Genomic DNA, 14,487 nt, shown 5'->3' with positions numbered 1-14,487 from the left:
CTACCTATGGCTACTGAAACTTGAGAAGCTTGTTTACAGTCCGCCTTCGCCTAACACTCCAGTGATGCTGCAGATCTGTAGAGCCCCTGTGGTGTCAATCAAACCGTCTCCTCTCTGACAGCGATGTACCACCCCACAGTCACCCGTGGTCCATCCGGCTCTGCAGCGGCGAGGCGGCGTGGGAGTGGGAGAGGGGACAAGAAGGGTGAGGACGCAGCCGGGAGTCACCCCCCCATGAGCCAGTGAACGGCACAGACATGTCGATGCGCAGGCAGCGAAGTGTGCTACAGCTCAAGCGGTGATGGGGCGAAGATGTTTAGTGTTTGCATACACAGTGATAGACCCGTGCAACAGCCTAAAAATGAACTCCCATACAATGATATGATAACTGCAGAGAATTACGAAAGGGAAGTTGCGTTAGCGGAGGCGCTGATGTCAGTGTTTCATCTAACATGTTTCGAACAAATCACCTGTTTGATCCACATACAGAATTAAGATGGTCTTTCTGTTTGTTGTGGCTAAACCCCAATTATATTCAATAATCTTTCTTTCTGATTGGGAAAATCCATGTGAACGCACCAATAAAGCGCAACAAATGCAGGCGGATATTCACAGCCCATTCCATGGAACAACAGTCTTCAGATGGCGCTCAGATGGTCAGAACTCACGAAATCTATCAGGGCTACGGCACACCGTGTATCTCAAACAGGAGCATGCACTGTACTGTTTAAACATTCACTGCCGTGTCATACTGGACTGTCAAGTGAGTTAGTTTGAAGTGGCAGATGCCAAACATGCTCAAGCCATTTGCAACTCTCTTCTGTGTGGATCATACCATACTCCATGCACTAAACAAAGCAGCATAACATTAAGTGGAGAGTAATTATTCATTTCAGATAGTAGCATGCAGGAATTCACCCTGTTTCTTTCGGTACGCACTATCCTTAGTCCTCTTTAAAAAAAACGCCTTGAGGTTGTCAGTCCATTCCATCAAATCTCCTTTAAATACAAAATATGCGGTGACTGTGACATCTCATCACGACTGGTTGTTGTGGATGTGCCGGGTCTACACGTCTCATATTTCTCATCAAAGTGGTGTGCCTTGGCTGCATTTGGACATCGCAGCGCATACTAAAAGCTCGTGCGCCTCGCCCCGTCCTTCTCGCGTGTTGCCTCTCTACACCACTGCCCTCTGTGCAGTACATTAAAGGGGAAGCGCCACGCAGTGGAAAGAGTGGCAAATAGGCAGAGAGGCTTGGATGGACAAGGACTACCAAGGAAAACAAAGTGTTCCTACTGTGTTAAAATGTAAATGCTTGCCATATTCATGATACAACAGCAAATGGAACTAGGTCAGAGCTATTTTTGAAACAGTGGGTTATTTTTAATCATTGTTTCTTTTTTTAACTGTCAGAACACAGGTCTGAAAACATTATAGTACACATCAAAAGCATCAATAATGTACAAGACGTAGGCCTATTATTAGGAGCAAGTTATGACCAAATAATACAACATGTTTCACAGTGTATAAACCAGATTTGACAATAAAGACGACACATCTCTCAAATCTCAACCTTATTACATTGACATATATTTAAACAACATGTGTCGTTGAGATATAGACTTGCTACTGGATCTGTTTTCACTATGGACAACTTAAAAATACACGTTTCTATGTTTCTGATTGCCCTTACAGCAAACTACATTAAATGGCCTACATTCAGTTGAACTTCTCCAGTCCTGTTCAGTTTTTAAGAGGAGCATATGGAAACCAACCATAAAGATAGCCATGAAGGAAACAGTGACTATAGTATCCCATGGGAAAGCACAAAGAGCAGAGTAATGCAAATTTCCTATATATCATTGCCTTGGATTCATTCGCCTTGCTTCTTCTCAAGGACATATTCAACATTATAGAGTATGCTCCTCCAATCAAAGTGTCAAAGTACTGATGGAGATGATGAGATGGTGCCGAGGGACAGTATGGCGCCCCCTCCCTGTTATGTGTGGGGTAGAGGTGGGGGGGCAGTCGTTTGAGCACTCAGGTTGAAGGTCTCAATGGGAAGGTATTGACAGTTTTACATATGCAAGTAGATGAATGGCCAGGAACTCTTAAAACCCTGTGGTCTGTACAGTATGTAAACAACCACAGACCATTATTAAATGAAGGCTGTTGTTGCAGAAAGATGTGAATTAACAGAGACTACTGCTGGCTCTGTCCGAAACAAGAAAATATATTATTATGATCATGATTATTATTAATAGTACTATAATAATAATGCATAAGTTCAGACATTCATATAGAGGCAAGGTGGGTGAAGTGTTTTTTTTCCCAAGGATACAATGGCAGTATGCACTGGTTCTTGATGGGTTTTCACTGCTGCCCCTTACCATTTTACAACCTAGTAATATCAAGTATTCACTGTAGTTAAATAGCTCTAAGTAGTCATATAAAAATGCTAACAAAAAAATCTGAATGCACTTTGTAATAATTACATCTTACATAAACATTGACAAATGAAAGGTTCAGACAAAGTATAGGATTAGTATGTTACTGGGTTGCAGACTGTACGACTGTCATAGTAATTTGTTGATTTTCTTTCTTTTGTTGTTGTTGTAACAATCCAAACAGTTTCAAGATTTTAGGACTTTCCTTTACTTCAAATATTTCTTATGAACACATCATGAAATCAAAAGGAAAAATGGCTCATGTCCCAGTCTGGCAGCATTGTCACATTCTAGACTCTGAAAGCCACCATTATGACAGGAGAGAACGAAAATGAAAGCTGGAATGCCATGAAATATTATGGAATTAAAACAAGGAACCAAAGATGGGCCTTTAGCGAGTCTCAGTAGAATTGGGGAAGCTTTCAGGAATGGCAAACAATTTTGGGGCCTTTAATCCCATGTGCCTCATATTCACTCTCACCTTGAGGTTGGGTCAAGTCTGTCCAGATTGGGAGCATTGATTCTGTGTTGTTTTCAGACAGACCAGATGGAACCGTAAAGGGAAACTCAAGAATGCTTTCCAAGTAATGACCTGAGTGACTTTATAACTGCGTTGTTGTTTAGGTCTGTTGTTTGCACTTCAAATTGATTGATTGATCACTGACATTTTTGGTCTACAGAGGAGCCTCATTTAAAAGGCAAACATTCAACTATTGTAGACTAGAAACAGAAATATTGCATTCAATTTTCTAAATGTATTTCTTTGGCTAAACAAAAACATACCTCCCTTTTAGTGAATGGACTTTGGCATAGCTTATATATATATATATATATATATATATATATATATATATATATATATATATATATATATATATATATATATAAAATGTGTTTCTCACCTTCCACGGTGGTAGGTCTCTCTCACCCTCATTCAGTTCGGGTCCTCTACCAGAGGCCTGGGAGCTTGAGAGTTCTGCGCAGTATCTTTGCTGTTCCCAGTACTGCACTTTTCTGGACTGAGATGTCCATTGTTTTTTCCCGGTATCTGTTGAAGCCACTCTTCCAGTTTGGGGGTTACAGCCCCGAGTGCTCCGATCACCACAGGCACCACTGATGCCTTTACTTTCCAGGCTCTCTCCAGCTCTTCCTTGAGCCCCTGGTATTTCTCTAGCTTCTCGTGTTCCTTTTTCCTGATATTACCATCGCTTGGTATTGCGATGTCCACCACCACGGCTCTGCTCTGTTTCTTATCCACCACCACTATGTCTGGTTGGTTCGCCATCACCATTCTGTCAGTCTGTATCTGGAAGTCCCACAGGATCTTGGCTCGGTCATTCTCCACAACCTTTGGAGGTGTTTCCCACCTTGATCCTGGGGTTTCCAGCCCATACTCTGCACAGATGTTTCTGTACACTATGAACGCCACTTGGTTATGTCGCTCCATGTATGCTTTCCCTGCCAGCATCTTACACCCTGCAGTTATGTGCTGGACTGTCTCAGGAGCCTCTTTGCACAGTCTACACCGTGGGTCTTTTCTGGTGTGGTAGATCTGGGCCTCTATTGCTCGAGTGCCCAGGGCCTGCTCCTGAGCAGCCAGGATCAGTGCCTCTGTGCCGTCCTTCAGACCAGCCCTCTCAAGCCATTGGTAGGATTTCTTGATATCAGCCACTTCAGTTATGTTCCGGTGGTACGGTGGTACGCCCCATGTAGGGGTTTGTCCTGCCATGATGGTCCCTCCAGCACCTCTTCCTCTGGACCCCACTGTCTGAGACATTCTCTGAGCACCTCATCTGCCGGGGCCTTGTCCTTGATGTACTCAAGGAGCTTGGATGTTTCATCCTGGACAGTGGTTCCCACACTCACTAGTCCTCGGCCCCCTTCCTTCCGGCCTGCGTACAGTCTCAGGGTGCTGGATTTGGGATGGAACCCTCCATGCATGGTCAGGAGCTTTCGTGTCTTAACATCTGTGGTCTGTATCTCCTCCTTTGGCCAGCTTACAATCCCTGCAGGGTATCTGATCACTGGCAGGGCGTAGCTGTTGATTGCCTGCACCTTGTTCTTGCCATTGAGCTGGCTTCTAAGGACTTGCCTCACTCTTTGCAGGTATTTGGCCGTAGCCGCTATATATATATATATATATATATATATATATATATATATATATATATATATATATATATATATATATATATATATACACACATATATATATATATACACACACACACACACACACATATATATATATATATATATATATATATATATATATATATATATATATATATATATATATATATATATATATATATATATATATATATATATATATATATATATATATATATATATATACATACTCCAATATGTATGCCTCATATAAAATCTTAAATATTCTTTTCTCTTGCACTGTCAGTGTGTGAGTCAGCAGATCCATCGCTCACAAAAAAGTCTCCACCCTTTCTCTCCAAACAGAAGAGAAGCGTGCTGAAGGAGGAGAGAGAGGAAGGAGGGATGAGGCAAAGGAGAAACAGGCGTATGGTGTATCTTGTGACAGAGACAGCAGGGAGGAGCTGTGTCCTAGACGACCTCCGCTTATGAAGCGGAAGGTGAGCACTGATGTACAAATACTTTAGAAGTTTCTTTGCAGTACTAATTTTATTTGTTTTTGTCAATGTTTTCGCTGAAAAAGTAACATACTTTTTTTGACTAAATTATATTTTTATTGAATACAACTAAACATACACAAAGAAGCAAGTGGAAACTAAGTAAGTTAAGCACTTTTCAAACACAGAGCGCCACATACAAACTCAGCATTCAGGGAACATGTCTTTACATGTCCCATAAACCACTGCAATACAATTTATCTTAAAAATATGTATTTTTCTGTTTAAAATCTATCATGGATTAAGTTAACTATTACCATGGCATTTTGAAAATTATTTCTAATCAAACAAATAAATGTACAAAATATAGGCCTATATTAGGAACAAGTTATGATCAAATAATACACCATGATTCACACGGTATAAACCAAAATTTGACAATAAAGACTGGACACATTATTCAAATCCCAAGCTTATTACATTAACGTAATTTAATAATTAAATTGTGCTTCTTTGCTCCTAAAATAAGAATAGACCTTGGAGGGCTATGTTTGTGTTAGGGTGGATTTGTGCACTGTGCATTGCAACAATGAGCCACCAATGAGGGGACCCCTGTAGAAAAGAAAATGGAATATAAATATTATACATTCCCCTTGCAGGAATGTTACATCAGTCATCAAACATGATTTTGACCCATCTTTAACCCATTTCGTCATATACCATACATGTACGTCCATTTCCCTGTGTGACCTTGTATGTTCTCAACTTTCATACAGGGTGCAGAATTATTACGATGATAATAGCACTCTGCATTATCACAGCCTTACTTCACAGCACACTACTCCACTATTGATTGGTGGATTTACTTTCTGTTGTTTTCACTGCCGTAGAACAAGAAAAAGGGAAAAATCAATACCTGAACTGAACAGATCAAGGAGGTGTGGTTTGGCTGTGAGGGGAAACCTTGCAAGTCAAGTATTGTCATCAGTATTACCAGACGTGAGGTGCACAATGTCATAGTTTATACATTGTTTTGCAAGACATTGCTGCATTTACAAATTCCCTTCATAAATGCATGCTGCTGTTAAGTGCTGTCTGGTCAATTTAATCCAATCAAGAGATGTAATGCACACCAGCCCTTGTCTGGGAGTCATGTTTTATTATGTGTTTGGCTGCTGTAAGTGGCAGGAACTTGTCGCTGCAATGTCAGACCATTGCTGGAGAACATCAGCAATTTCTGTGCTCGGATCCTAACAACTAAATATGTAATAAGAGATTTAAGTTAAAAAGTGTATCTAAAGAGCATGTGTAGAAAAATATTAGTTAAACACCAAATTGGTTTGACCTGTTCAAAGAACAACATGGATAGTGCTATAGAGATAAAGGTCACCGCAACAATGTGATGAGTCATCCAGCCCAGTGCACCACTGTAGGATCTCTCCATCGGCTGTCGCTAACCAAGTTTTTATCTCAGGACTTGTTTTGACAGCAACAATTCAGATGAGTGACAGCAGATCACCCCTAAACCAGGAAGAACATTGCTTCTACTTATTTGGATTTACTGTATCCAGGAAAGTGCGTGTACAACAATGACAAACACGTGCAAAAAAATGCTAAAGCAAAGTAAGTACACACACATATCCACATTATATTTTTATATTGATAAAAATAAAAGAATAGTAAATGTTTTAAATTTATATCAGCAAAAAACAATTACCAATGTCATTAAAATGTGGGTGTGTCAGCAAAGACCTGGACTGGTGACATAAGCCCAGCTAATTCTGAAAATGCGGAAGGAACCAAATACTCCTGCCATGTGAAAGGAAAGAATGTTGGACAGTGCTGCGTGTGAGATGCTGGGGAGGATAAATGTAGAGAATGGAGTGGGATGCTTTTTTGTTTGTATGTTTGCAACTGTCAAATTGTCTAATGTTAATTGCCTCTACGAGATTGAGATTTTTGTACCTCATTGATTTGAGTTTACTTCTGTCCTTTGTTTTATTTGTTCATTTGAAAAATGTAATGAATATTTAGAAAATGTGCCTGTGTTTCGAGTGTTGGCGTGGATATGTGTACATCAATAGCAGAACATCATGTACAGGTCAGGATATTCTCCTTGACTACTGCCTGCAGATCAACCAATGAGCATTGAGGAGTAATCCAATTTTTGAAGATGCTCTAGCAACAGCATCATCACCCACAGCAACCAGCTTTCCCAGTGGCTGTGCTCCATCCCTACTGGTACAGACTTAAAATATACCTGCAATAAAGGTGTCAAAATATAAACTGAACCAGGCCATTATGGTTTTGAGAGGAGAATTTACCTTAGTATTGAATGCACTTATACTTGTTATTACTTGTACATGGCTTTATAATATTTGTAATAGTAGCAGTAGTAGTTGTAACAATAGTTAAACCATAATCTTTATTTTAATCAATCCACAAGAGGGCACAAGTCAGTCTGCTTTTGTGAGCTCTTCTGCCGAGATTGTCTGGAAGGAGATCTGGTACTAAACCTATTATGTCAACTTAATTTGCAAATGAATATATCCGTGGATGGACAAAGATTTGTAGCTGTTGCAGGTGGAAGGGAGAAACATAAAATAGTAAATCGGCATGTATAAATTATTATAGCACTTACTGCGATTATTTTATAACAGAAATTGGTTCAAATACTGTGATTTTAAGGAAGTAATTTGATGATTTGTCTCTTGCACTTGCTGTTGATGTTTCTATATGCAACAGCAGATATTGGCATTCAGCACAGCCCTCTAATCCAAATGACTGGAGACCCCAGTGAGCCCCCATCTGTCTGCTGCACACATGAACACGCTCGTTAAATTACTCAGTGTAGACAGGCCTATATAAAGCACATATATCTTAACAAGGAATCCCTGCCTCCTCCCGTGCTCCTGTCTTCTGAAGGTGACCGTGATGTTGTGGCGTAAAGACATTTACTCCCCCCCCCCCTCCGACAACCCTCTTGTGTTGCTATGGAGATTCCTTCCATAGCAACTAAGTGGCTCAATGGCTGATGGGAAATGGTAGTGACATCATAGGTGCTGTATTTCAATGATCTCTAAAGCAACTATGTGCAGTATACGAGGCTATGTTTTAAGCACTATAATTGTGCTTAATAGGAATAAGACATTTTTTAAAAGACCTTAATTTTGTTGTTTGTTTTGTTGTTGTAATGAATAGTGGTATGTGTAATTAAAAATTGCACAAATTAAAATTCTATGTAAATGTAAATGCATGAAATACGCTTGTGTTCATATACAAAAAATCTTAGTTTGAGCTGTTATAAATATAGTTAGTATTATATATAATACTGCCTTTTAATTCACCCACAACATCTATGTCTTCTTTTTTTCCCCCAAAAATGTAAAATTTTTATTGAATACCATTCTACTTGTCCACTATCACATTTATATATATGGCCACACAACAGCCAGAGTTATGAAGTAAGCTGTGGGGTCACCCAGGCGATAAAGCACAAATACTGGTACACAGCCGACAGCGGAGCAGCAGTAAACCTAACAGAGAATGTTAATATTTACCCCTCTGGCACTTGGGCCAAACCAAGTTTTCCCCAGGGCCCAGACACAACTCAACAGGTCAGAGAGCAGTCTGGAAATGAGAAATCTCTTTTGCTGCATTCTGGTTACTGCATTCAACATGGGGTGTATCAAATTATAATCAAGATATCATATGCGCTGAGCAAGATTCTTGGTTTGTTTTTGGGATGATTTTTTTCTGAATAAGATGACATCCACTGTACCTAAGTTACATAAAAATAATGACAAGAAAAGTACTCTTCTTATACTGGTCATGTTGATGACAGAATTACATAGAACAAATACTGACATACAGGGCCTTTTCCCATCTGAAAACACAAGTGCACTCTGGGACATAGGAAAGCCCTTCAGCGACGCACACATATACAAAGTGAATTGCATTTATCTGTGTTGTTCTTCAGGTCACGGGTTGATAGGAGACATTAAATTGTATTGTACCATAGAGCACATAAATATGACAAAGGCATATGGTTAACAGTCTTTCATTGGTATCACAGTATTATCAATGTTGGCCTCGGCTTTTGATTTGAAGCAAACACTGTTGGCAACTTTTTAATTCCACATTATTACACAGCAGGTACAAATACTTCTTTCGGCAATGAAAAGTGCCTTTCGAAACTTCTTCATACAGTCCATACAAAAGCTGCAGAGGCCAATGTCAGTTCATTTAAAATAGTTGCTAAGATTATTACTGCAGAGGTAATTTTTGGTAATTCTGATGCTGCAGGACCAAAAAAAAAAAAGATTTTATGTATATATCCTTTTTGAGCCGTGCCATGGAAGAGAAGATCTGCTGAACATCACATGATTCATCTGTGTTTGAGAAGTGCAGCACAAACAAGGGCTCACTTCAAACTTCTTTGTGTCTTGTGGAAGACCACCTCCACTGCATCCCTGAGCGAGAGAGGTCATCAAAGGTCAATATAATATAAACCATTTATCATCCATGGTACTATGTTTTACTGAGCAATATTTACCCAAATAGGATCCATAGGTAAGCCCATTGGGATTCCAGGAGGCCTGAACTTTAATGGAATGGCTCACGTCTGAAATATATCACAGCAGGTTAGAAAAAAACAGTTCAGCTGAGTCTTCAACCTATCATCAAAATTTATAGAAGATGCAAAAATGAGCGCAAAACAAGTTTAGGTGTAGGTCTAAATTGTGATTATTTTGTTCAGCTAGCAGTTTGATGAGCCATATTCACAGCTATAATATTAAATAATTACAGATTAAGTTGTTGTCATGTTGAGTTTGAAAATCTATATATACTTTCTTTACGATCTCAAAGGAGTAATTTACCCTGAATCACCAACTATATTTCAGTCATGATCAATATTGGTTCTAGCCCACACAGGACTGCTGAAGGTCCTAAGAAATTTGCTCCCATTTAAATGATAACTTGTGTTGCCTTTTTCACTGATGAAAAATGAGCCATTGTCAAGGGTCAGAGGGAAAGCAATAGTTATAAACGTAGCCACCCCTCCAACTTTGCCTTGGGCAGGTCTAATGAAAATCAGTGGGCCATGACAGAGGTGCATTAACCACACACACACACATACACATAGGGAGGGACACTGTGCACTAAACATGATTAGATCTGTTTGATTAATAGATTACCTGTGCCGCCTTTTTATTTCCCTCTCGCCTACAGTCCTGTTTCAATTAAAGCTATCACATGCAGGGAGGAGACTGCATAAATCTAGGCATGAATCTGCATGGGAATGGAGGTTTAAAGTGCCACTCAGGGTTCTTACATCTACAAACTGGACAGTAACACTTCGATTTAGTTGTTAATGAGCAGGATAATGTTTATTGATGTAAAACAGGTTCAAACTATCTTTTTTTTTTGGACCACAAGTCTAAAGACAGAGGTCACATCAACAGACATAATGCTGTATGGGCCATCTGCTGTATTAACAGGTGATGTAGCCAGTGGAGGGAGGCAAACATAAGAAGGTTAAAATGACTACCTGGCAACACTGTTTATAGCCTAATGTCCTTTCCAGTCTCAGCCAATATCATGTGTAATGGAGTCTTTCCTTTTAGTTTAGTTTTCCAACTAGTTGCAAAATTGTACAACTGAATTTAAGGAGACTTTGCTCATCCTTTTAAAGCTTAGATGGCAGCAGTACAAGTACTTCAACCGTCTGGAAAGGACATCATGTCAGCAAAATTGGATGGGTCCTTATTGACTATACAATAAACCAGTTACTAACTGTAAGAAACACGAGGTTTATGACCATGACAGGGTGACACAGGGTAGTTGCTCAGTACTCACCAGCTTCATAGAGGTAGAGCGGCCTCTAGTGGGAGTCCAGAATTGTGCATCCAGGACCGCCGTGCTCCACTTCCATTCATAATTCCCCACGCTCTCGCCTCTCCACGTTTCTTCTAATATGATTCCCAGGGGCAGTAGATTATAATAGTAAAACATTGTCATAGACTGAATTGTTGAAAGATTTGATCGTATTTTACCGGGGATTGAGATGTTGGATTTGTTATAGGCTATGTTTTCTACGTCCTCGCTCTTCAGCACAGCATCCTCGCCAGCAGGGGGGTTACTGTGGTAACAAGGGTGCTAAGCAACGATGACCGGGGTTACTCAGACGTTACCATGGAGACCCAGCGGGCTCTATTTGAAGCATCCGACAGAGAGGCGCTCCATCTTTAATAATCAGCGCGTCTTTTTCCTTCACACGAGTCTCGAGCCGTTAAAGAGGCATTGATACATGAGAGGCTGGCCTCTTTGTGTTGACATGATGCATAACACGCTACATTTTACATCGAGGGGTTATTTGTGTAACGACAGTAGCATTTGGACTAGACTTTTACGCACAATAAAGGCATAACACAGAACGGTCTAGTAATATAATGAACGCTAAACTTTGTTTTAAGACATCATTCGCGCATTACTCAATGGTTGCTAATCATGACTGACGGAACACAACGCATGTAATTACAATGTGAGTATCCTTACTGTTTACATTGCCACGGATAAAAAGCTTTTAGTTCCACCTGTTGAGACAATAAAGTGCACAACAGTTTTTCTCCTCAAGTAGGCTATTTCTTAGACTACAGGCCTATAACTCGGTTCTCCAAACGCGCATGCGCACGGTACACAATTAGGCTATGAATTCACATAATTTATGTAAAAAATCCCTGCGCACAAAGCAACTGCTCTTTCTGTTTTCGCTCTCCTTGTGGCACGGCTGCTGCACGCGCTGGTGCGTAACGACAGTGTGTTGACACCACTTCCTGGACAATTACAATAAAAGCTACACGTCGGTGAATATCTTTTTGTTAATATTCACACAGTTTTGCGAGTTGTTCTGAGTGGTGGTGGTCGTTGTTGTGGGGAAGTTGGGTTGCTGTTTAAACGCACTGTTCATGCCGTGCTCTTCTATGACCATGTACTCGCTTTTGCTTAGTGAGGAAGATGAGCGAGTCTTCCTCAGTTCCTCCGTGTCCGCGAGCGGCTGACAGCTGCCCACGTGCAAGTATTGAGCCTGTTCCTCTCCGTCCGTCTCACGATGGTAAAAGTAATTGAAATTGGAAACAATGACTGGTACGGGAAGAGCAATGGTCAACACACCGGCAATGGCGCACAAAGAGCCAACAATCTTTCCCCCAATAGTGACTGGGTGCATGTCCCCGTATCCCACTGTAGTCATAGTAACCACTGCCCACCAAAACGCGTCCGGGATGCTGTTAAACCCTGACGCTGGATCGTCTGCTTCTGCAAAGTAAACGGCACTGGAGAAAAGGATGACACCGATAAACAAAAAGAAAATGAGCAAACCCAGCTCACGCATACTAGCCTTTAGTGTCTGACCCAAAATCTGTAGCCCCTTTGAATGACGCGAGAGTTTAAAAATACGGAACACTCGGACGAGCCTAATTACGCGCAGAATGGCTAATGACATGGCCTGTTGTCCGTTCCCCTGCCTCTCCGCTAGCTCTGTCCCCAAAGTTATGAAGTAAGGTATGATTGCCACAATGTCAATAATATTCATGATGTTCTTTGAAAACGTAGCTTTGCTGGGGCACGCAAAGAAACGCACGAGGAGTTCAAAAGAAAACCAAATAATGCAGAGCGTCTCGACCACAAAAAAAGGGTCTGAAAAGGGGCTCACGAGGTAAGGGAGCGTGCCATTAATGACAGGCGTGATGGCGATTGGGTCCCTGTTTTCATCTCTGAACTCTGGTAATGTCTCCAAACAGAAGATTACAATGGAGATGAGAATGACCAGGACGGACACGATGGCGATGCCCCGAGCTGGCCCCGAGCTCTCCGGGTATTCAAAAAGGAGCCACACCTGTCTCTGAAACTCATTTTCTGGTAACGGTCGCTCTTCTTCTTTTATAAAGCCCTCATCCTCCCTAAACTTCTCCATGGCTTCCTCACCCAGCTCGTAGAAGCGGATCTCCTCAGAAAAAATGTCAATGGGCACGTTCACAGGTCTCCTTATGCGCCCTCCAGACTGGTAGTAATACAGGATGGCGTCAAAGCTGGGTCGGTTCCGATCAAAGAAGTATTCGTTCCTCAGTGGGTCGAAATACCTCATCCTCTTTTTAGGGTCACCCAGCAGGGTCTCAGGAAACTGGGAGAGGGTCTTCAGCTGCGTCTCAAAGCGTAACCCGGAGATGTTAATGACCACCCTCTCGCAGCACTCATGGTCCGGTTCGTAACGGTCCAGTGAGTGGTGGCCCGGGAGGGCCGCCGACTCTTCCAGCATATTGTCACACGCCACAACGGTCATCACGTCTGCCTCCGTGTCTGTATACCCGTGGTTCACCAGGTTTTCAGCCCGGGTTTTGTTCACGCTCTGCGCGGGTGATTGAAGGAGGCTGAGGTGGTCGTCCATGCGCGGATGAAGACGCACACAGGGGCGGCCTCCTCGCCCCCTCCGTGGCCCCCGCTCTACCACAACCGCCGCCACAGCCTTGTCTCTCCACTGCCGCGGACTACCTCACTCTTTTCTTCACTTTCACTCTCGACTGTTGCTGCTCCCGCCCACAGAGAAGATCTGGGTTTATAAACACAGCTTCCACCCGCCCACTTGCGCGCTGGCGCTGGGTACCTTTTTAGCGCGCATCCAATGGCAGAGCGCACCAAAAGGCACCAGAAGCAACAGACGGGCGTCATTCAACTCCATGGTTTGGGCGTGCCCGCCTCCCTCTGCCCATCTCCCAGTCTTGTTGTATCAGGCGTGTTCAATCAACAGCAACTCTCCTCTATACACAAGGTCACTGCGCGGACAAAAAGGACAACATGAGTGCGTCATGTACAACTTGGCGTCTTCTAATCGTCTACCCCCATTATTTGGCTGATTAGCACAAAATGCATATACATTTTTAATTGATGTGCATGTGTGTCCAGGGGAAAATTGTGGTACGTGATGAGGGAGAGGCAGGTAGGTAGAGACAGAGAAGGCAGAAAAGATAGAAACAACCTGTTCATTTTCTTCAGATAACATTGTTTTGTCGCAGAGCAAAGAACAAATGGTACAACCAAAACAAAGATCATGTTTTTTTTAAAAAGAGCTTGAGATAGAATAAGACACTAGTTTGAACAATATTGCATCAGGTTGCACAGCCTAACCTTAATGACTCAAAAGCACAAACAAAAGTAGCCCACAGGAAAAGAGATTTGCATTTCACACTTGAGATGTGATTCCGTAGGATTAACTTCAGCTCCACCCTCTCACAGATGTGTATACAAACACTAATTCCCAAATAAATAAATAAATATAAATATACTATATATAAATGGGGCCTGCTAGGTGGTACGCACACCAATCACAGAGAAGCACTGAGGTTTGTGTGGAGACCAAAGGCGACATGCCCAA

The 14,487-nt window shown here is 41.7% G+C and overlaps 1 protein-coding gene across 2 annotated transcripts; it reads right to left on the bottom strand.

Annotated features, from left to right (window-relative positions):
• Positions 1–8,879: 8,879 nt before the first annotated feature.
• Positions 8,880–13,618, bottom strand: LOC110164884 (potassium voltage-gated channel subfamily A member 3). Of its 2 annotated transcripts, XM_020930021.2 has the most exons (4): positions 11,114–13,618; positions 10,917–11,029; positions 9,613–9,681; positions 8,880–9,529 (listed from the first exon to the last, which is right to left on the bottom strand). In XM_020930021.2, exon 1 carries the CDS (start codon positions 13,501–13,503, stop codon positions 11,914–11,916), a length of 1,590 nt encoding a protein of 529 aa, XP_020785680.1. In that variant the 5' UTR covers positions 13,504–13,618; the 3' UTR covers positions 8,880–9,529; positions 9,613–9,681; positions 10,917–11,029; positions 11,114–11,913. The 2 variants fall into 2 exon arrangements, with proteins under 2 accessions (XP_020785680.1, XP_055021817.1); XM_055165842.1 differs by having other exon boundaries at positions 10,917–13,618.
• Positions 13,619–14,487: the final 869 nt, after the last annotated feature.

This window comes from Boleophthalmus pectinirostris, unplaced genomic scaffold, assembly GCF_026225935.1.
Source record: "Boleophthalmus pectinirostris isolate CB_2022bp ecotype Guang Dong unplaced genomic scaffold, ASM2622593v1 HiC_scaffold_8, whole genome shotgun sequence".
In the NCBI taxonomy this organism is placed as follows: domain Eukaryota; kingdom Metazoa; phylum Chordata; class Actinopteri; order Gobiiformes; family Gobiidae; genus Boleophthalmus; species Boleophthalmus pectinirostris.
Note: the sequence above shows the minus strand (reverse complement) of the source record. Positions and strands in the feature narration are given on the sequence as shown.